The sequence below is a fragment of the Drosophila rhopaloa genome, unplaced genomic scaffold (genome assembly GCF_018152115.1).
Source record: "Drosophila rhopaloa isolate 14029-0021.01 unplaced genomic scaffold, ASM1815211v1 contig_187, whole genome shotgun sequence".
NCBI lineage: Eukaryota > Metazoa > Arthropoda > Insecta > Diptera > Drosophilidae > Drosophila > Drosophila rhopaloa.
In genome coordinates, this window is record NW_025335069.1 from 1 (window position 1) to 22,875 (window position 22,875).

Below are 22,875 nucleotides of genomic sequence, written 5' to 3' on the forward strand. Positions count from 1 at the left end.
CAATTTTATTATTTACTAAAAATTGATAACTAAACAATTTCTAATAAGGACGGTATAAAAATACAACAGCCAAATTAGCGTACCAAAAAGTACGTAGACGACTGTTTTGGACAAGATCGAGGGAGATGCGAGCGAGGGACACCGCATCCTGGCTGTTCAGCTTGTCCCGATTTTGGGAAAAAGTCCGCAATGTCCTTACAAGGCTCAGATACGCAGAGAGCACACTGAATATGGAGCTGACATAGCTCCAGACAGCCTTGTTTCTCACATCCAGAACCTTATGCTCGGCCAGCCAGCAGATAGTTTCGATGGGATAGAAGAGCACGTCCACCGCGTTGGACATCACTCCCAGTACGGCCGTTATACGATCCGGCTCATCGTCGCCCAAGCCGTACTCCAGGGTGTACTGGATAACGGGCAGGTCGTCGATCAGCCGCAGAGTGGACCTGGCTGCCGAGATTTTCGAGCTAACGGTGGCGCACCTTTGGGCCAGGTCTGGATTCCGCTTGGCTTGGTATCCTGCCACCAACTTGGCACTTTGGCACAGCGCCTCCATCAGGACATCTCGACCGCCGTAGGAATCGATAAGACCACAGATCTGGCTTGTAAACATTCCCATAATAGAAGAAGCTTTAAAATGCTATGTGTGAGGTTGAACATTAAATGGAAATGCAGCGGCATTCTATAACCCAAATGCTCCACCGATATAGATAACAGTGCGCGGACTTTTGAATAGTCGATTGCATTGAGTTCTGGTTGCGATATCGCTGATCTTACCCGGTTCGCTCCCGATTTCCCAATCTTTTCACTTCCCCGCTCCCTGTTTCACTCCCAATTTACTGGCACATGGACTTATATCAACTTAGGATGCGATCCTGATCAAGAAATTATATACTTTATAGGGTCGGAAATGTCTCCTTCACTTTTTACTGAAATTATAATACCATCTGCAAGGTTATAAAAGAACAGCTCTTTTAGACAAAAATAAAAATTAAGGAATTATGCCACTTTAATTTACAACTTGGACTTGGCATTGCGGCTACTGAAACCCGTGATGGCCTGGAAGAATTCCGAATGTTGGAGCTCTAGTAGTAATTGCTTAAACCCGGCTTCGTTGTCTTCCAGGATATTCTTCAGGAATCCCTCCTTGATGAGGCGTTTTCCTTGCAGCAAAGAGTTTGTGGGTAACTCGGAGTACTGACGCAATTTTGGCCAGATGACGGAATCCAGTTCGCTGGTCTTGAAGACACGGGAAACAAAGTTGAATTGATAGGCCTCCTGGGCAGAGAGGCGTTCATTTAGGAGCAGGATTTCCGAGGCCTTAGAACGGCCCAGGATTAGGGGCAGCATATAGGAGAAGGCCCGATGAGAGGCGGGGACCGCCGGGCCATTCTCCTGGGGCCCGCATTGGTCAGGGGCCCAGAACCGAGAAATTTGTTTCGAAAATTTTGATGTTAAGAAAAATTGAAAAAGAAAATTATAAAATGTTGTCTTCTGATGTAAACTGTATAGTTGAAATAAGAATCGAAGAATGTCTCGTGTCTCGGGGCCCGGTGTGGCTCTCGATGGCCCTGTATAGGAGGAACCACCTTCTGGCACGAGACCCAACTTGGTGAATGGGGTGTGGAAGTAGGCCTGAAATGGTAATTACAGGTAAAATATAATGCAATACTAGAAAACCATTATGAACTCACCGTTTCGGAGCACCAGGCCACATCGCTCAATCCCACAATGGTGGCTCCAATTCCGATTGCCGGTCCGTTGACCAAAGCAAACACTATCTTCTTACAGTTCACAAAACTCAGAACCATGGCCTTAAAAGCCGCATTAGACTGTTTGAAGAAGACATCGATATCATCACTCTGGGCAGATTGAGTCAAGTCATTTCCGGCCGTAAAAATATCCCCCACGCCGGTGAAAACCACTAGGTTTACGCCCTCGTCCTCGTTGACCTTGGTCAGAACCCGGGTCATCTCCTGGTAGGTGAACCTGTTGATCCAGTCCTTCTTTTTCGAGTTGTTGAACTTCACCACGAGCAGCTTGCCCTGCTGCTCCACAAGTAGCTGCTGGTATCCTTGGTACGACATCTCGATAAAAGAGCTCCGGTGTTTATTGTTGCATTCACACGCTACTTAATAGATAAGACTAAAGATGTGCGATGGTTGGTGAACCAGTCACGACTTAAATAGTAACGGTCTAAGACTTACTGCCTCATTTCACGAACATTTTATTACGTTTATTTTAAATTATATTTACATATATTTTTTCAAAAGTTCTCGATAACTTTTATCTTCAAGTAATATTTTACACAATAGATAAGTTTATAGAACAAACCGTATATAAAATTATTTATTTAATGACTACCAATAAAATGAATTTATTATTTTACTAATTTGGATTCCTTAAAACCAAGATCAATATCTTAAAATTATTTAGGTCATTGATATAAGTGATTCATAAAACCAAAATATTTTCAAAAAGTTGTGAGCTGTCACCACTGGCAACCGATATTACCTTAGCTCGATCTGGCAACACTAAAAAAGGGGCGCTTACTTTCAAAAACCCGAAAAAGTGAAAAAAACATTAGTTTTATTTTTGTTTCTGCTGATCTTTGTTTTCGCTAATTTCATTCATGCAGCTCTGCACTCCGTGGATCGTCGTCCATCCTTCAAGAACTTATTCTCCGAGCGCAGTTTCTCCACGAGATTGCGCAGCGATAAGATCGTCTGTTCCGCCGACTGACCCTGATTCGTGTTCACTTTTAGGCCACTGCACTTGAACAACTCTCGACGGGATTCGTTGCGAGCCATCTCCTCTTTGAGGGCCAGGATGTAGCTGGGAAAACTGGTATATGAGTTTTAATGTCATTTTTTAAGGAGCTCCATAATAGAAAGCCCCATCTATACTCACTCCTCCACGTGCTTGATCCTCTTCTGCAACCGATCGCTGCTGTCTCCCTGCCTCAAGAGATCCGAGTCCAGTTGCAGGTGGAGATTCGTGGCCTCCAGTCGGAAGTTCTGCGCCTCGATGGCCTGGCTACGCTTCTGCATCTTCGCCAGCTCCGTGGTCAAGGCATTACTGCACCTGCCCTCCACTTCCATGGCGATGATCTTGCGCTGCTGCAATTCAATGCTGGGGTTGAGGGCCTCTATGAGATCCGCCTGGCTCTGGTCGCAAAAGTGGCCACGATGGCCGTCCTGAGGCTGGGGATTATGAGCGGGAGAACTGCACTCGCTGCACCCGTGTACGTTTCCGGACTCTCCGAAGGCGATGGCATGAACTTATTGACACCCACAAGCTGGAGATTCGGGCAGGATGAAGTGCGGCAGCATTGGAGGTTATTGGTGGAGCCACTACTAACTGGCCCATTTCTGCCCAGCTTGGATTCGAGTATTTGCTTGTCCTTCTCCAACCGGGCAATGGTAGCGCGTGCCGCTTGAAGGAGGGCTCGGGTCTTGTCCAAGGCCAACTCCGTCTCCTCCAATCTGGCCTTGGTCTTCTCCGCCTGCCGCTGATACCGCTTCTGCTTCTCCCAGAGCTGCACTTCGTTGGCACTCCTCGTTCGCTTGGCCTCCATGAGGGTCTGCTGTCGCTGCACGTGACCACGTGCCTCATCCAGATCCGTCTCCAGCTGCTGGATGCGCTTCTGCTGGTTCTCGGTTCAGCTCCGTCTTAATGGAAACCACTGGACGTTTGAGTAACTACTGGCGCAGCGATTGACTCATATCTCGGGCCTGTTTCTGCGGTGTTGTGACATTGGCCAACTGGCGACGCAGTGCCTCTATTTGGGTGTGGTAGATCGTGTTGGTGGCCTCTGTGCGATTGAGATCGGCTTCCAACTTGGTTATCTGATCCTCCGAGAAATTGGAAGACACTTCCAATAAAGCGTTGCTGGTCGCCCTGTTTAATAAAGAAACAAATATTAACCAATCGTTTCTAAAATTAAATAAATATAACTACATGGAAGTTCCTGAGAGTATCCATCAAATTTTTGATTTGCTTATTATTCTCATCCAACAGGGTGCGTAGCCGATCCAGTTCTGGACTCATATTGCTCTCCACGGTTTTTTCACGCTCCTGGATGAGTTTAAGTCTATTTTAAAAATTAAGGATTATTATGCCATCTTATTTAGACATCACAACTTACTTGTCCTTCAATATTTCCCCTTCCTCCTCCCTCGTTTTCAGGTTCTTCTCAGGGTACTAAAGTTTCCTTAGTTCCTTGACTTGTTTGTGAAGAGTGGGCACTTCCTTGAGCTCCTCAGTGTCCTCCTTCTCTTCCTCTCCTTCTGGTTCTTCGGTTACTGGATCTTCTTGATGTACTTCCACCTCTTCTTCAGGTCTTTCCACCACCGAGCAAATAGTTCCTCGATCTTCTCATCCGTAAGTTCATTAACAGAGTTTTCGGCACTGGAAGTGGAATCTGTAGTTGGAGAACGCTCCAAAACCGCCTTGGGTTTGTGTTCGAACTTCCTTTTGAACTCCTGAATCTCTGCATCCTTGGTCTTGATATTGAAGTTCACGTTATTCACAGTGGCCCTGAGAGATTCGTTTCCAGATTTACTAATGGCCAATTGACTTTGATCCCTCTCTGTCTGCAGGAGATCCTGGTACTTCTGTATGGACTGATCCTTCTCGAGGAGTAGAGTGTGGAAGGATAGTATGGTATTTTCCACCACTCCACTGTGGGGACTCTCGGACTTGCGGCTCTGCGATCTGGAAGCCTCCAACTGCTTGCCAAGGACCTCAATTCTTTGTTTGGCCTCCTGGAGGCTATTTGGGATTATATATATGATATATACCTTTTATATCAATTACTTATACTTACGTTTCCTGCATTTTCTGTAGCTCCACTTGGGAATCCCTCCTGGACTCCATGTCCTCAACTTGGACATCTGGGGCGGCTCTTCGCATGTCCGGAATAGGAGTCACTGCATCCGTGCTGGTTTCCGCATCCACCTTGGATTGGGTTTGGGTAACTCCATCGCCAAACAAAGCCTGAATGGTACTCCAGTGCTCGGTGTCAGTGGCTTGTCGAAGCCTCAATTCACCCAGCTCCCTGAGGAGCACCTCCTGTTTGGTCTGAAGTACCTCACAACGCTGTTCCAAAAGTCTGGGTTTCACCAGCTGCTGGGAACTCTCCTCTTTGGACGCTATTTTGGCCTGAACCACTGCGGTTACTTCATCGATCAGGGCAGTGTGATCTTCTAGCCGCTGCTGCATTTGCTCCTCCTCCAGGCGGCGTTGGAACTTTTGGAATCCACCTTCTGCTGCAGTTGCTCTCTCTCTCTCTCTCTCTCTGTTTCCAAGCGGTAGCACTCAGCTTTGACTGGAAGTTAATCTTATATGTAATATATAACTTATATAGAAAGAAAACTACCCCTACCACCGTGCAAATCCCGCTGCACCTTGGCCACCATTAGTTTCTCATCGGAACTACTTTGGAGATCAGCCACCAAATGTCGCAGGTTAATGTGGGTATCAGTGATCTCATTGAGATACCTTTGCTGGGAATGAATCTAAGGAATTCCAAGAAATTAGAGGTAAATTGGATGATTATTAGCTGGAGTGACCTACCTGTCCATTGGCCACTTGAAGGAGTCCCCCCAAATGTTTGGTTTCCCTCTGCAGTTCCTCCTCTTTACTCCGCCAGTTGGCCAACTCCTGTTGCTGCCTCTCAAAGTCCTCGGCTGTGATATAATCCAACTGATAGTTTTCCTTGATAATGCCATACTCTGCACATATCTCCGAGGTCTTTAGTTCTCCCAGCATTTGTTCCACCGCCTGACCAAGCTGCATACTCAGAATGGCATTACGTTGCTCCAGTTTTTGCTGCTCCTCAGCGGTATATAAATTACCACTTCTTAGTTCCTGCAATTGATTTCTGGTCTCTAATAGTTCACCCTTTTGCTGCTCTATACTTCTGGCCAAAGATGCCTTTTCCCCTATAAAACTAAGCTCCTGTTTTCTAGACTCTGTGAGCAGTTGATCGTAGTCCCTTCGCATATAACTATAGGAACTCCTCTGCTTTTCCAGTTGTAACTCCGAACTTAGTAATTTATCGTGAAGGTTTTGGTTTTGATTCAATAGTTCACTGCCATCGGCGGACATGTGAAGACGCAGTTCCTCGTAATGTTTACGGAGAATGGAGAGCTCGGCAAGATTCTCGGATCTGGATTCTGTTTGGGGATCCGGAATGACGGGTCTTTGTAGCCCCTCTGTGGCTTCGGTTGGAGAACTCGGCCTTTGTGGCTGTATCAATACAGGGAATCTCCTCATCGGGATGTTTAAGGCTTGCCAACTCACCGTCGTACTCCCGCAACTTCTCCAGAATCTCGTACATTCCAGAGCGTAGGATCTCGTTTTCAGCCAGGACTTCACCGTAACGGTTTTGCATCTCCGAGCTGGCTGCACCATCGTCCTGGCCACGTCTTGGGGAATTCTCGAGGGGAACATTGACACTGCCGGAAACTTTACCCACTTCGCTGGGCGCCTGCAAGGATTCATCCAGGCGCTGTGGCTGATCCTGTTGCAGCTCCAGGAATTCAACTCCTAAGTTGCTTATCGCGTGCTGCCAGCTTTTTCTCTAATCCCCGCTTATAGCACTCCAGGGCACTCAGGGCATGAAGTGCTTGCTTGGACTTGGAGTTATAATACCCTCTGCAAGGGTATAAAAATGAATCGGGTTTGATCGGTGCACCTAGATTAGCGATAGACTGTTACAACCGAATTGCAATCGCACCGTTTGAATATAAAGCGCCATCTATTGGACGGTAGAGTACATTCGTTATTAGGAAGTTTTTGGGAATTTCTGTACCCTATTTACATTTTTAAACAGTGGCGATCTAATTCTTCATAAATATGTAAATACTTTTTGGTTTCTACATTCTTGGTTCTAAAATCCTTTCAAAAATTACATGAGCAGTGAATTGGAAACCATCATCAGAAATTACCAAGTAGTTAGTCTGTTAACCAATTTCAAAAGAAATATTCCCCAACAGATGGCACTAATTGCAATAGATAGGAGCGGCAAACAAGATAGGTGTGGCGCCAAGTTATTAAGGTAATTTTATCTTTTAGCTCACTGACAATGTTTATGGATTTCTTAACCACTTATGAAATAATGATATCGTAATCGATAAGAACATTAAAAAATAATTATTTAACTGCATTTAAACCATAAGTGTGCCCATGGCTATGTATGTATGTCATATCTTGCTTCTTGATGTTTTTTTATGATGTTTCACTTTTAAAAATACTCAAAATATATTAGCTTTATGTATATTAACCCCAACTTCGTACTTTTTTCATTCACTTAGTTTTTTTAAATTGACTGTCCCGTTTTTGAATCTTTTAAATATGTATTTTTCTTTGACTATTAATTTCTACGTTTTTTTCTGGTTGAGTATATTGAAATTAAATATATTTATATGTTATATATATTCAATGAAATCAAGAATATAAAAAGGTTATTATTTGATTTAAATGTCAATTCAAATAAAACCCGCCAAAAGTGTTGAGCAACATTAAAAGATTTAAAACGCACTAGGATATTATCACCAGTACCACGAAAGCCTGATTGGCATAATGGATTAAATTATTTTTTATTTTAATAACGTTGAATTTATAAAGTAATTAATTAAATATTATATATAATAATTATTTTTAAACAGAGACATTTATTTCTCGAAATGAAACTCCCTCCAAAGTAGTAAGACCAGTTGGCAGCGGGCCCGAAGTGCGCGACTTTTTCGACTGCTTTAGCCAGGCGTTTCTGGTATATTTCACAGAACTGGCGATTAGTTCAGATCAGGCTGTTTAGTACATAAAGTCAAAATTCGTAGATTTAACAGCGCATAGCAACTGCTCGAAGGTAAATATATGCAAAAATCAACCGTAGCCCCGTTCAACAGCATCAAATGCCAGCCAAATCAAATTCACCAGCTTAAATAAAACCCCAACAAAAATCATTTGCCCCAGCTAAAAAAGTAAAATTTTCTTCTCTGTGCGTGTGTAAGCTGTAAGTGTGTGCGTGCGAGCTGCATGCATACGCGTGTGAGCGAGAGAGTGCTGAGTGTGTGTGTGGACAGTGACTCGTTGGTTGGAAGGGAAAACAAAGAAAACTTCAGAAAAGAACGACGTAAAAAGGCATTTTCAAATGCAAAATAATAAAAGCAAATCTAATAGCAATGTTAAAGAGTGCAAATAGCATTGGCTAATTTGGATTGGTTATTGATTTTTTGCTTTTTCGTGCATGCAGTTTTGTAGCTGTAGTTGTTGTTGTTTTTATTGGTGCTGCAGCTGCGCGTCGCAACTGTAAAAATGCTGTTGCTGTTGTTGTTTGGGTTTTGGGTCAGTGAGTGAAAGAGTGCGAGAGAATGCGAAAGAGAGAGATGGACGGTGTAACGGACAAAGGACATTGCATTTTGGAGGTTGTTGTTTGTGTTTGCTAGCGAATCCCTCCCCCTTCCCCCCCACCCTCACGTATACACACACAGCATCTGCATCTGCATCTCATCAGCTCTCTCACTCGTTGTTCGCTCGCTCTCTCTCTAATCGCCCGCTGACTGTCTCTCTCTCAGCCTCCTTTTGCAACCACAACAACAAAACAACCATAACATGGAGAACGTCGAAGAGGCCCCACCACTCTCTTCGGAGAGCAACAGCAATAGCAACAACAGCAGCGCCAGCAGCAGCTCTCACCAGCTCTCTCAATCGGCGGGTGGTGCCATGGGCGCCGAAGAAGCCCCCTCTTCGTCTCAGTCACTATCCCGCTCTCATTCGCCCGCCCCCTCTGTCCATGCCGTTCCAAATCCCAATCCAAATCCGAGTCCGAATCCGAATCCCCACCCATTGAATCTACCATCTGAAATGGAGGCTAGCGAGAACTCACCGCATGATCACTCACCCACTACTACTTTCCACCAGACTGCACCGCCACCCACGACTCCATCGACGGCACCGCAGCGAGAAGAGCGGGAGCAGCAGCCAAGTGCGGCCCCACAGAACCAAGAGCAAGATCAACAGCAACATCCACCCCAGGATCAGCAGTTTCAGGCTCTGGAGCATCAGCAACAAGATCAGCCATTGCAAGACCAACAGCCAGAGCCAGCATCGGAGGATCAACGGCCAGACTTGCAGGAACAGCAGCAATATCCAGCGTTGCAGGCACAGGAGCATATTAACCTGCAAGATCCGGTGGCAGAAGAGCCTCTGCCAATTGAGCAGCAAGAGTTGCAAGGAGAAGGGCAATCCCCAGAAAACCAGCTACAGCCAGGGCAAGAGCCCGATGAGCCACAAGTTAGAGGGCCGGAAATCCAACCAGACGCCGAGCCACCGCCACCACTGCTCCTCGAGGAACTAGACGAGCAGGACTCGGAATCGCAGGATCTGAACGAGCAGCAGCCGGCGGTGATCATTGACGCCAACGCCATAGCCGAAACCATAGACGCCAACGCCGTGGAGCGCATCGACGACTACGAAGAGGAAGACGAGGAGGTGGATGAGGAGGAGGAGGTGGTAGAGGACCGGGTCGATAGAGCCGGTGAGGTCGCCTCCGTTTCCGGTGCAGCAGGCCAGCGCCTCCACTCGGTAGCTGTTCTGCCGCGCTACTCGGCAGCACGTGCACCACGAAGCGGCAGCAGCAGCAACAACAATAACAACAACAATAGCAGCCACAATAATAACAACAATAACAGCAGCAGCGGCCTATTGCGATACACTCGCCATTTTTACAGCAACAACGGCAGTCACTTCAGCAACGACATGTTCCCCAGCCACGCCCCCCGCAGCAGCACCCAAACATCGCCCCGGGTCGGAGGTCGTCGCCAGCACTCGACCCCGGCGGCCGCCTCCAACTCGCCACAGCACCAGGGCGTGGATCCCCTGAGGCTGCTCTACCCCAACGTCAACGAGAGCGAGACCCCGCTGCCCAGGTGCTGGAGTCCCCACGACAAGTGCTTGTCCATCGGGCTGTCCCAGAACAACCTGCGGGTCACCTACAAGGGTGAGTCGGAACTGAAAATTGCATTACCTGTATAAAAGATGTACTCATTAGTTCGCAAGCCATTATCATAAGGCACCTGTTCTAACCAGATGAGTTTTTTTTCGAGCTTCTTTTTTGCTTTTAAATTAAAACTCGGATATAAGTTTACAATATATAAGTACATATATGGCTAGTTCTTTTTATCACATTTTTTAGTTTATAGAATATCAAACTTGAAGAACCAAATGGGCCTCTATCTGTAATATGAAATATGTAAAATTGTACTGTAAACAAGTAAGAACGCTATACCGGAAATAGCCACTCTACATATTTGGCAGACTGAAATTGGACTTGACCAACGAATATTAAGTTTGTTACAAGCTTATTTATATATGTGGGCAAACAGTTAAACAGCAAAGGTCAGCTTAGAAGGGTTCATCTTTCGAAATGCGTCTGTAAAGAGTACCTGCGCGTTACCTGATGCAACATGATGTTAAATATATATTCCTAAATGTAACAAATGAAGGCAGACTTATACCAAAGTACACATATTATTAAGATTAGGCACTCAGTCGTGTACCAAAAGAACAATATTTTGATTTTCAAGAACATCCCTCTACCAATGGTATATTAAATTTAAAACATAATGCATTAATATCTTATCTCAAATCCGTAATAATTATTTTATACAAGCAGAATGTACTTTAGTACTTTGAATTTATTTGTAATCCCCACCCCCAAATAATATCTTTCTTTAAAGATATAACAGAGAATAGTAGAAAAAAGTAAAAAGATGCATCTGCAGTTTTTACGCTCTCGCGCAGTCCCTCTCTCTGTCTATGTTTCACCCACACAGGCACATACAGGTGCTCTCAGCTGTGTGCTGGTGGTTTTTGTTTTTCACTACTCACTTCTCCCACGCTCATTCGCGTGGCTGTTAAAACGTTAACAGAATCAGCTGGCCCAGTCAGTGTAAATTCACGTGTAGAATGCATGTAAATAGTATAGATTTACCTTTGAGGGCGTATCGCCCACATGTCAAAATGTATTTGCAAGTGCTCTAAATTTACATTTAAATTGAAATTCATTAAAAGAATAACAACAAGTTCTGATTTAATTTCTAAAATCTCAAAAACCAAATTTAATTTATTTTTTTCTTTAGGGACAAGAAACAAAGTTTTTACATCCTCTAATGGTTGTATCCTTGTAAATTAATAAAAAAGAAAAGTTTTTTTTAACAGATGCCAAAATTAATCGACCGATAATTATTTAATGGAAAGATATATTTATTAAAAATCGAATAGAAATAGTTTTTAAATGTTTTAATTGAGTACAATATCGACACCTCATTCCACGGACCCCTTTTCAGGAGTGGGCAAACAACACAGTGATGCCGCATCCGTGCGTACCGCCTATCCGATCCCGTCCTCCTGCGGACTCTACTACTTCGAGGTGCGGATCATCTCCAAGGGACGCAACGGCTACATGGGCATCGGCCTGACCGCTCAACAGTTCCGGATGAACCGCCTGCCAGGTTTGTGTTGCGTAGTGCTGCTCGGCGAGATGCCCCCATGATTCCTAATGACCGCACCCCCCTCAAGTAGGTTGGGACAAGCAGTCGTACGGCTACCACGGCGACGACGGCAACTCGTTCAGCTCCTCGGGAAATGGGCAGAACTACGGGCCCACCTTCACCACAGGCGATGTGATTGGATGCTGCGTTAACTTTGTGAACAACACGTGTTTCTACACCAAGAACGGTATCGACCTGGGCATCGCATTTAGGGACTTGCCGGTACGTATCTAACTAAGTTTCTTGTTCCTATATCTTATTACGTCCTGTGTGATTATTCCCAGACCAAGTTATATCCGACCGTTGGCCTACAGACTCCCGGCGAGGAGGTGGATGCCAACTTTGGTCAGGAGCCTTTCAAATTCGACAAGATCGTCAACATGATGAGGGAGATGCGCTCAAATGTGCTGCGCAAGATTGACACATATCCACATCTGCTGGAGACCCCGGAGAATCTGATGAATCGGTATGTATTTTTGTATAGGGCTTTATTTTAGGATCCAACTTATTCAATATTCGTTTTGTTTTCCATTTTTACAGCCTGGTTTCCACCTACCTGGTGCATAATGCCTTTAGCAAGACCGCCGAAGCCTTCAATGGCTATACAAATCAGTCCTTCGACGAGGACTTGGCATCCATCAAGATACGTCAAAGTACGTATATCTCTCTGCAACCTTAGGATAATCAAATCAACTAATAAACCATTTTCTTTGCAGAGATCATCAAGCTCATACTGACAGGCAAGATGAGCCAGGCCATTGAGCACACACTACGCTCTTTTCCCGGACTTCTGGAAAATAATAAGAACCTTTGGTTCTCCTTGAAGTGCCGCCAGTTTATCGAAATGATCAATGGAGCTGATATTGAGGTGAGACCTAAAGTGCTAGAACATATAAAATAGTTATTACCGGAGGCTGTTTAATAGAATGTCAACAACAAAGTCACCGCCACCACTCAGACCATGCCCACAAATCAGACGTCCGTGATACAGTCCACCAAGGCGTTCAAGCACAGCAAGAGCGGCAATGGAAATGGCAACGCCAACATCAATCAGACCCAGCAACAACAGAACACCACTGCGATTCCAGCTGTGATAAAGCCACAAGGCGGCGACAAGCCAGAAATAAAGAAGTAAGTGCAAAAAGAGCTCAAAAAATTTCGTTGTAATGATCATACTAATATTCTAATGTATTTTTCCAGCATGATGGTTGATGACAACTCCAACAAGTGCGTGGAGCACGACAGCAACAGCATGGACGTGGAAATGGAGCCCTGCCAGAGTCACTCCAACGGCGGCGACTCCTGCTCCAATGGCAATGCCAGCGCAGTGCGCAACTCTCTAGATGCCATCGACGAGGAAATGGGTAAGTATCTATTGGTTGCAATTCCGGGAAGATCCGTAATCGCCAGCACTTGCAGATGTAGATGTTTCCCCCTCATCGCGCAGCTGCGGTCGTGTGATCGAGAAGATCCTGGAGTTCGGCAAGGAACTTTCCAGCATGGGCCAGCAGCTGGAGAAGGAGAACCTCATGACTGAAGAGGAGCGTCAAATGTTGGAGGTACAGTCTTTCAGCTAGTCCCTTCTGAATTCTTAGAATGATCGATATTTCACAAAATAAGCACTATTAGTTGGAGTCGATTTGTATGTTCCTAATAACACTGACAAATCGTAAATGCATTCTAACGACAATTCGTAGCAATATTGTCGAATGAGATTGTGGTTTTAAATCACGTTTCACCCGCGATTCGCAATGGAAAAAAACAGGTTTTTTTTGAGGAAAATATAGGAGATCATAGGTCTGCTTTGTCTAGATAGAACTTTATTTGTTAAAAAAAGTTTGATTTGCTATCCGCTCTAGAAGCCATATAACGACCAACACATGCCGCAGTCAAAGAAAAAACGCAGAAATAAACTATTGCTCTCAGTTTCTGAACACAATACAGGATTAAATCGGAAGAGGGTTGCTCAAGAAAAGAGAAATAAAATTTAAAAGGTGAATAGTTGACAAAAAGCCCAATAACCAAAAGTAAGGGGTTCCAGATTTTAAAAATTTTTCTATCTTGGCTACTATTTTGACCACTAGTTTCCTTACCAATATTGCTTAGCATGGCCAACAAATGCATTTACCCCGAGGACTTTAGCATGATCTCTATGTCCTCTTGATCTATAGCTTAACCTGATCTATAAGATTTTAAGAGAGATCTTCAACTTCTACTTATATTTTTAGGATGCATTTAGCTTGATTGCCTACTCAAATCCCTGGTCCAGTCCGCTGGGCTGGCTATTGTGTCCCTCGCGACGCGAGAACGTTTCCACCACGCTCAACTCGGCCATATTAGGTGAGTCTTTATGGAACCTTCCTGTCCCGAAGTTTGGACTCTAACAATCCCCTGCATTACAGAGTCCCTGAACTGCGAGCGCCGTCCGCCGCTCGAGTATCTGGTGGCCCACGCTTCCGAGTTGCTCAAGGTCATTGGACAGCACTCGCTGGGCGAGGACGCTTTCATTACCATCGACGACGTGTTCCCGCAAAATTGACCCAGTTCGCCGACGCTGCTGAAGATGTTCGAGACCACGCTGACCCTGCCGCGCACCAGTGTGCTCACGGAACCGTTGGGCAGCGCCGGAACCGGAACTGGGCCCTCCACATCGGTGGCCGTTCAGACGAGCAAACGTCGCCGGCGGCGTCGAAACAAGCGACGTCGCAAGTCCTCGGTGTCCAGCAGTACCGATGCTCCATCGTCCCGCACCTACGATCCCGTAATGACGGGCAGTACACTGCGTTCGGGGGCGGCATCGGCGGGCGGTGGCGTTGGGACGGGACCAGTGCGTAGGGGTCGGCGCAGGAGCGGGGTCAGCTCATCTTCATCGGCGGCAGCGGCAGCAGCAGCGGCTGCGGAGGAGGAGGCGGAGGAAGCCGAGGCGGAGGCGGTTCGACAGGAGGAGGCGGCAGAAATCCTGAGCGGCAGCAGCAGCCCTTCGATGTTTGTCGATCCGCAGGACTTCTTCGAGACGCTTGACTAAATCTAGATTATTTACAATTCGTAGTAGGTTAAATTTTGTTGTTACTTCCGTTCTCATTTTTTACCCGCGCCACCGGCTTTCGTGCGCCTATTTAAAATAATTGACATTCTTTTAACTGTTCGATTATGCTAAAAATGCGATGCGGTCCTTGATTTAGCGTGATTTTTAATAACTTTTAAACAATATTTTATATAGCCTCTGTAAGCATAAAGTGTGTAATATTATGATGTATAATTAAATTTGCGAAATGTGCTGCGACACGACCCTTGAAACGGATTTAATTCTTTGTTTTTCGCTTCCACCGCCCGAACACAACACACCCTTCACCAAAATATAATCTAGAATCGATATTGAAGTGAACTAGCTTAGTGCAAAAACTGTTCAACCATCTACTTAGCAAGTTAATAGAGAACCGAAACCCATAGTTAATTGGTACACACCTACGTAGACTCTCCGCGTTCAAATTTCTGTATTTCCTGCGATTTTCGATGGATTCCGCGTCATTATGTGTATTGTGGCAAGACTAAGCAAAAGCAAATGAACATTTTAAGTGTAATATTTGGCTTTAGTAATTAAGAATATTAAAAATTAATCTACATATACAAGATTGGTCATACACACATACGGCAAGCATGAATACAATTTATCTGGATAATCGTTTAAATATATTGTATGGATGTGTATTTCAGGAAAAGCCTAAATGTGTTTTTAATGGAAGAAATGGTGATATATGTTTTTAGTGTATAATGGTCTACTCATCTACACATTTTAAAGCTCACCTTTTTTATCATTGTTACAGAATGAGAATTCAGGGGACAAGATTGAATATTATTATTTCATACTATTTAGTTATTTTAATGGTTTTTGTATGGTAAAAAAGGCATTGCTCGAGGTCATACGTTGGTTATATTTCAATTTCTTCTATAATACAACGTTAAGTGCAATTAAGTCGTTGTGTTATAGAAGAAATTAAAATATAACCAACGTATGACTTCGAGTAATTCAATAACACTACAATTATTGTTGAACAAGGTCGATACCAAAACCAACCTAAATAATAGTTATAAATACAAATATTTTATTTTTGTGTAACAATTATTTAGATTTCAGTATACAAGCTATGGTCATCAAAAACATTATTTTCTCTTAAAACAAAAACCTAGTGAAGATTAAGAAAACAAAATTAATATCAGGTGCAAAAATATGTAAAATGCCAAATCGGTGTTTCTACATTAATATTTAAATTGTGAAACCTTTTACCACACAATAGTTTAGTAATGCTCCTGCTAATACATATATGTATATATACCGTGGTATCTAGCTTTCAAAGTTAGGTGGTTTACAAATCCGGCTGTCTGATCCTTTGGACCTTTTCGTGGTTCTTTACATGCTCCTTTAGTAGCCGCATTATCTCCGTATCAAATTGCGGGGGCGTAGGCTTCGTTTCGGTGGCCCAGTAAAAGATATCCCAATCGTTGCTTACACCATTAATTAGCTGATCATACTCGGCAGTCTGATCGGCATTGAAATCCTTCAGATGCTTGGCCACAAAAGTGCTCAGCAGAAGGTCGTTTTCCAGCATTCCACGTTTTCGGCTCTGGTACAAGAGGCTATAAAATATATGATTATAACTAGGAGTCAATAATATTTAAACTACGATATACCGTTGCTTTCGAGTTTCGAGGGGCTCCTCCGGACGCACAGGATATTCCGGGACTGGCAAATGCGGCGGATCTTCGTAGTCCACAATTTCCCCTGGAGTTGTAAACTCAGTTTTGTCCAAATTGCTGACAGAGCGATTTCGGGCAATTAAAGGGACCGCCATTCGGCGCCCCACTGTGGTTAGCTAGACAAAGAAATTTAGTTAACTACTTATGATTTACTGAAGTCCTTATACTTACCAGTAATTGCCGCAACATTTCGGGATACAAACAAATCAAAAACAATGATATAACGACAGTGTTAGTCAACCACTTTACAAAACATGCAGAAGCGATAGCAGCGTGCTATAAAAATCGATAACAGTTACTATAAATGGAACTGGAATATATGAAAATAAATGATATATATTATATTTAAATATTAAAAACGATTTTGTCTAGCGTTTTAGTTTTATTAATTTTATAGAATATAAGAGATTTGTAAGTAAATGTTGCTTAGTTAGTAATTATTAAGCATTACAAAATTGGGTTATATGGGTTTTAGTTAAATGGGCAATAGAAAGTACGTAATTATTTGAGACAGATTAAGAGTAATTCAGTTGCTTAAAACAAATATATTTATAAAACAAAAATATACTAATTTTTAAAGGTTCGATTTTATAGTTTATTATGGTTTGCGTTTAATAACTGTCTTTAAAAACTTTAGAATCCTTTTCCAGTGATAAATAAATATGAAAATTGGTTAACACACACTAAAGTATGAGGAGAACTAACATTACATGAAAACTATTAAAACTATGAAAACTACTATTGTGAGAGATCTTTTATGTAAAGAGCATATTTTAAGCGTAATACATTTTTTTTACAACGTCAGGATGTACACATTTTTAAATATTTTTTAAGCTTATAGCAGCTGTTGCTCCCAGTGTTGGTTAGCGCCCGCCCCCGCCACTACCAGTGCTGCTCAATGCACCGCCAACAGCTGTTCGCCACTCGCGTTCTGCAGTTTGAAAGAGCGAACGAAGCGAGAGAGAGCAGCTAAATTTTCGCACACACGAAAAGTGCAATTTACCAATATCACTGCGGCCAAAAATACAAGTGCAAGTGCTCGGCAAGTGCAACGGTAATGCCCACGATCGGTGCAAAAACAACGATTCGCGAAAAAGGAACGCAAAGCGGGCGGAACCAATAAGAATAGGCAAAAGGCAAAAAAGAGAGCCTCCTGCACACACACACATGAACACATATTCAGGCAGCAGAAACAGAGACACGCACACTCATACACTTTAGCGGTGTGTATACATTGCTGGCTGGAAAACTAGGCGGTGGTAAATGTGAAGCTGAAAAAAAGTAGAAAAAATACAAGGAAAAGAAAAACTCGGGGGGTGGTGGGTGGTGGAAAAGTGGGCGGGGGGTGTGGCGTGTGCAGCGCGTGAGAGTGCGTAGCGCGTGCGTGTGAGTAAGTGCGAGTGTGTGTGTGTAAGTGAAACAGCGACAAACTAAATGAAAATTTATACACCCGAAATGATTAATTGTTTGCCCAAAAAGCGCATTAAAACAGCTAAATTTTTACATAATTAAATTTCCTTAAGAAAATCCTCAAGGGAAAACCACCAAATCGCCACCTTCTTCCAAGTAGCCGGCTCTTTTTTAGCGCCTACGCCCACGCTTAATACATACACACAGCAAATATAACAAATAAGAAAAAAAACAAGGAAAAGCTAGTACAAAAAATATAAAAAGTAAAACCCTAAACAATTAAAACCCCAAAAAGGAATCTCCTAAAGTGAAACTCCGAAAACTTTTAAACATGACCAAAAAACAACATTTTAAAATGTAAAAAAACTAATTTATAAAAAAAAAATTATAATCCAAAAAAACGTTGGATTTTCTGACCTCCAGACTAATTCACTTACATGATAAATTACCGCCCGTTATCGCTATCCAGCTATATCTGTTGGATTTATCTTATCAGCGCAATTGATGAATTTTGTATCGATATCACAAAAACATGCTCCATATGCAAATTAGCTGGACTATCATTGCTTTTGCTTTTATTTTTACTTTGCGTCTACTGATAAAAACCAATAACAAAAACAACATAATTGAAACAGTGCGCGCCCTATTGGACAGACAGTGGCGGTCATAAAATAAGGCCCAGTCATTGCTTAACTCAGTACAGTGCACGACATAAAGAGTGAACCGTCTAGTCGCTGTGTATTCAAAAACATTTAAATTGAAATATTAATGCCGAACGTAAAATAAAATAATAGAACTGGGGCACTTTAAAATGATTAAAAGCATTATATTGTTAAATATTGTGTCACTAAGATATAAAGTATTATTTATCAGTATTGTTTTTTTTTATTAACTCTGAATTAACAATCAATTATATTTTATAGCAATATTATGAAAGCAAAAAAAAAATAAAATGAAATGAAATATTGGTTACTATCGCTATTTTGTTTGTCTTGATAAAACATGCAAATAATTCTATTATTTTGACCTCTGGTTTCCTTTATCGAGCGTGCACTGTTTTTAGTGATTCATTGGCTGACCCGTGCATTTGTTATTGTTGATGGGTTCAATTATCCATTTCAGTTGAAACCGTTAAACTGTACATAAGCAAATAAGATAAAAGGAAAAAACTCCAGGAAAATTGGAAGAAAACGATTAACCGAAAAGCCCCCGTGTAAAACCAAATCCAAACCACCCACACAACCACAATGGGCTGCACCACATCCGCCGAAGAACGCGCCGCCATACAGCGATCAAAACAGATCGAGAAGAATCTGAAGGAGGATGGCATCCAGGCGGCCAAGGACATCAAGCTCCTGCTGCTGGGTAAGTGCACTTTTCCCCCTAGATTTTCCCCGCCGGATGTGGAAATTGTGCTTCGCGCTTACCTTTCCACTCGTGCGCGTTTCTATTGTTCTATTTCAAGGGAAATTGCTGGTTTATCGGCGGCTAGAATCCAGGGCACTTGAGTGAGTGCTTTGAAAAATTGTATTTTCGGTTTTATGTGCCGATAGATAGGGAAATATTTATTGCACACACTTTCACTCAGCGGCGACAGTGGCGGAAATACTGGATATGCAAAGCGAAATATTAGCTCCTAAAATATTGTGGGGCATTTAGGGATTTTCAATTGGTTTTCATCAAAATTCGCTTCGATGTATATATGTAGGAAACAATATGTACCACTAAAACAGTCAACTTTAAAAAACATAAAAGGCTTTTTTGGCACTATTGTTTCCTGCAAACTGGCATGAAGAATATTCCATTTAGTTAAAGTTTTGTCAAGTGTTCCCAAACTGACAATTAGTTTTGTTTTCGATAAGGTAAAAATGCTATTCCAATGAGCCAAAGTTGATAAAGTTTAATTTAACGACTTGTTGCTCCACAAAAATACCCATTCAAGGTTAAACCACTCTATTTGACAAATAATGCATCGATTCCATGTCAAAACTATTCTTGGCCGTTTTTTTTGGTCAAGGGGAAACCGAAACCAACAAATTTGGGTCAACTTTGGGTGTTGCATGTCGGATGGTTATCCCAAAATAAGGTGGACTCACGAACCACTGTGCAGGAAACATCGTGAACAATGGCAGCAGCAACAGTTGCATCTGCCTTTGTGGCAGCCGAGTGTGAAAACTAAACACTTTCGAGGAGCCATGTGGCTTGTGGAGCCCTCGCCTCGATTCAAGTGGTGCAAGTAGTGATGGGATAGAGGTACCATATTGTTTTGATATAAACAAAAAATATTCTTAGAAAATGCGTGCAATACATTCCATAAACGTACCAAGGTTTAGGACAGGTAAACTATTTGGTTTGTTATTGTGTAAATCTTAAAGTTAACACATAATTATTGAATGAATCTTCTTTAACAACAGCTTACACTCACTGCATATCTCTGCGTACACCCCAAAAAATTTCAAAATCTAACTTTAAGCCCTAACTTTTCGGCCATTTATGCATATATTCAACCCATTCTTTTTTTAAACATAATTATAATTTATTGTCTTCATTGACGTATTTTTTTTAAATTATTCAACAGTGTTTTATATTTTATTTTTAATTTTAAACTTAACACTACCAAAAATGTACCCGCAAAGTCTGCGTACACCTGTTTAAATCACAAATAATATTATTTTTAGTAACTGGTAGGGTATCCTTTTCTCTGCAAAACTCCCGTAAGGCGTCTCAGGATGGAATCCACTTTTTTTGTCTCATTTGCAGTAATTTTCCCCTACTCCTCGAGAATCACATTCTTGAGCATTTTTAGATGTTATCGTGTGTCTTCGGATTTTCCTCTCAAGAAGATCCCAAAAATGCTCATTTGGGCTTAGATCAGGACTATGGGGAGGTGTTCGCAGCTGATTTATGACGTTATACAGCAGCCAAAGCTTGGTATTCTGCGCCGTATGCTTCCGGTCGTTGTCTTGTTGGAACCAACATTCACTTTAAAGCCCTAATTTTTCAGCACTTTCTTTTAAATTGTTTTTTAATATGTCAATATAGATTTTCTGATCCATTATTAACTCGATAAATACCAATTTTCCAACGCCACTTGCTGCCATACACCCCCACACCATTATTCCGCTTCCTCCTTGCTTTACTGTGCCAACCAAATTTTCTTAATTTGAGGCTTCTCCGCTTTTCCTCTATACCAAAACCTTTCCTTGATTCCAAATATGCAGTATTTAGTTTCGTCGGGAAATATAATCTTATTCCAGAAGTCTTGGTTTTTGGAAATATACTCATTAGTAAAGGTTAGGCGCTTTTGTCTATTGACTTCCGATATGAGAGGTTTTTGCGGGCGACTCTGCTATGGTAGTCAGCCTTTTTTATGGTCCGGCGTACAGTAGCTTCGGAAACTCTTTTGGAAAATCTATCCTCGACCTTCAGCTTTGCCTGGTGAGCTGTCGTCCTTGGGTTGAGCTGAATAGATTTGATAATATTCCTCTGCTCGCGGTTTATAAGCAAAGGCGGACGGCCAAAACGAGCCTTTGGCAAGATACTTCCAGCCGAGTTGTAGTTATTTATCACTCTTTGGATGGATGAGTGGGTTCTAGCAACTAAAGCACCAATTTCTCTATAAGATTTTCCATCCAAAAACCTTTTAATATAATTTTCCACTCCTCAACAGAAATTTCCTTGCCTTTTTGTTCCATGTTGCAATATGCTCGTTATTATAATGAAAGAGTTTCATTTTAACTGCGTAATGTCTATTTTTAGACATTCTAAAGTAGATCGGCGACAACAAAATTAACGGAAATCGCACAATCCTGCATTCCTCGAAGTTGAAAACTGCTGTACGCAGACTTTTGCGCGTACACTTTTTCGTAGTGTTAAGTTTAAAATTAAAAATAAAATATAACCCCCTGTTGAATATTTCTAATATTACTACGTCAATGAAGACAATAAACCATAGTTTTGTTTAAAAAAAGAATGAATAAAATACATGCATAAATGGCCGAACAGTTAATGTTCAAAGTTAGATTTTGAAATTTTTTTGGGGTGTACGCAGAGATATGCGAGTGAGTGTATAACGAAATTCAGATGTGTTAAAATTACAAATTGATTAAAAACATAAATCTAGGAATGATAAAAAAATGTATACATGTATTATATACTCATTAGTTTCCTCATGATTATTATAGGTTTTATTAAAACCGTTATTTTTCAACTTTTATTTCATAAAATATGGCATTTTTGTTGAAATATAGTTCCTAGTAATGATATAATGATTTTTCTGTGAGTTCTATTTCCAGCTTTACAAATGTATTTCTTGAGTTTTATTTTTTCGATTGAAAACACGAACTTCAATTTCTCTGTATTTCTAAACAATCTTTAAAAAAGTCTTTAATAGTTGGCCGCAGACCCCTAGTCTCTCTTCCCACTCTACCGGTGTATATGTTATATGACATTCAATTATATCATTAAGTTTATGTTCTTCGTGGAAACCTATGTGTGTACCAAGACGTTTGTCATCTCTGTTCGGCATCAGCCCCAATTGCATCGGCAAGTAAATCTGTGAGAGCAGCTGCAGCCTTAGCCTTAGCCTTAGATTTAGTCAAGTGCGTCTGCATCCGCCAAAGAGTGAAGGCAATAGACGCCACTTGACATTGAAACAATTGCACGAGTGTGCCATGGTGGCAGATGCAACATGGTTCTGGGTGACATAGTGTTTGTTAACCTGGTTGCGCCACTGACACTGAAATGTCAGTTAATCCTATTGACTTTGACTCGCCCCCAAAAAGAGGTAAGGATGCACGCGGGCAGGAAATGACAAAGCTGCAACATACACGGAAATTTCTCTTTCACTTTAACATCCTACACAAACATGTTACTGAAATAAATGCACTTAAGGGAATCACACTTCAAAATTTTAATGCAATAACAAGAAAGATGTATTTTGAATTTTTCATTTTTGAACTAGACAAAAACGTATGTTCAATGATTTTGGAATCGTAAAGAAATCCCTAAGGTCGAGAAAAACTAACGTTAAAATCAATTTGTAATATTTGTATTTACCTTATTTTTAACAACATATTTACACTACTTTGTTTCAAATTTGTAGCTGCAATATCTTCGGCTTTGAACTCCATTTTCTCCCTGTGTAGACGGA

The 22,875-nt window shown here is 42.1% G+C and overlaps 6 protein-coding genes and 1 pseudogene across 7 annotated transcripts in view; 3 read left to right on the forward strand and 4 right to left on the reverse strand.

Annotated features, from left to right (window-relative positions):
- Positions 1-6: 6 nt before the first annotated feature.
- LOC108050198 (peroxisomal membrane protein 11C-like) lies at positions 7-871 on the reverse strand. The gene is made up of 2 exons (XM_017131760.2): positions 778-871; positions 7-630 (listed from the first exon to the last, which is right to left on the reverse strand). The coding sequence occupies exon 2, from the start codon at positions 617-619 to the stop codon at positions 41-43; it is 579 nt and encodes a 192-aa protein (XP_016987249.1). The 5' UTR covers positions 620-630; positions 778-871; the 3' UTR covers positions 7-40.
- Positions 872-991: 120 nt separating this feature from the next.
- LOC108050197 (enoyl-CoA delta isomerase 2-like) lies at positions 992-2,144 on the reverse strand. Its single transcript, XM_017131759.2, has 2 exons — positions 1,695-2,144; positions 992-1,635 (listed from the first exon to the last, which is right to left on the reverse strand). The coding sequence occupies exons 1-2, from the start codon at positions 2,085-2,087 to the stop codon at positions 1,015-1,017; spliced, it is 1,014 nt and encodes a 337-aa protein (XP_016987248.2). The 5' UTR covers positions 2,088-2,144; the 3' UTR covers positions 992-1,014.
- A 486-nt stretch (positions 2,145-2,630) lies between these two features.
- LOC108050150 lies at positions 2,631-6,763 on the reverse strand (annotated as a pseudogene).
- A 996-nt stretch (positions 6,764-7,759) lies between these two features.
- Positions 7,760-14,209, forward strand: LOC108050186 (ran-binding proteins 9/10 homolog). 2 transcript variants are annotated; one of them, XM_017131743.2, is made up of 12 exons: positions 7,760-7,873; positions 8,583-10,006; positions 11,355-11,519; positions 11,590-11,780; positions 11,843-12,024; positions 12,099-12,211; positions 12,275-12,426; positions 12,484-12,689; positions 12,759-12,922; positions 12,978-13,117; positions 13,787-13,898; positions 13,961-14,209. In XM_017131743.2, the coding sequence occupies exons 2-12, from the start codon at positions 8,620-8,622 to the stop codon at positions 14,095-14,097; spliced, it is 2,949 nt and encodes a 982-aa protein (XP_016987232.2). In that variant the 5' UTR covers positions 7,760-7,873; positions 8,583-8,619; the 3' UTR covers positions 14,098-14,209. The 2 variants fall into 2 exon arrangements, with proteins under 2 accessions (XP_016987232.2, XP_016987234.2); XM_017131745.2 differs by having other exon boundaries at positions 12,984-13,117.
- On the forward strand, positions 14,122-15,277 carry LOC108050188. The gene has a single exon (XM_017131747.2). It carries the CDS (start codon positions 14,122-14,124, stop codon positions 14,581-14,583), a length of 462 nt encoding a protein of 153 aa, XP_016987236.2. The 3' UTR covers positions 14,584-15,277.
- Positions 15,278-15,740: 463 nt separating this feature from the next.
- Positions 15,741-16,566, reverse strand: LOC108050187 (succinate dehydrogenase assembly factor 2-B, mitochondrial). Its single transcript, XM_017131746.2, has 3 exons — positions 16,485-16,566; positions 16,248-16,429; positions 15,741-16,193 (listed from the first exon to the last, which is right to left on the reverse strand). Exons 1-3 carry the CDS (start codon positions 16,500-16,502, stop codon positions 15,923-15,925), a joined length of 471 nt encoding a protein of 156 aa, XP_016987235.1. The 5' UTR covers positions 16,503-16,566; the 3' UTR covers positions 15,741-15,922.
- A 669-nt stretch (positions 16,567-17,235) lies between these two features.
- Positions 17,236-22,875, forward strand: part of LOC108050180 (G protein alpha o subunit) — a 32,433-nt gene continuing 26,793 nt past the window's right edge. The window contains exons 1-2 of the mRNA XM_017131733.2: positions 17,236-17,367; positions 18,846-19,088. Of these exons, the coding sequence (XP_016987222.1) occupies positions 18,971-19,088 (118 nt within the window). The 5' untranslated portion in view covers positions 17,236-17,367; positions 18,846-18,970. The remainder of the gene's footprint in view (positions 17,368-18,845; positions 19,089-22,875) is intronic.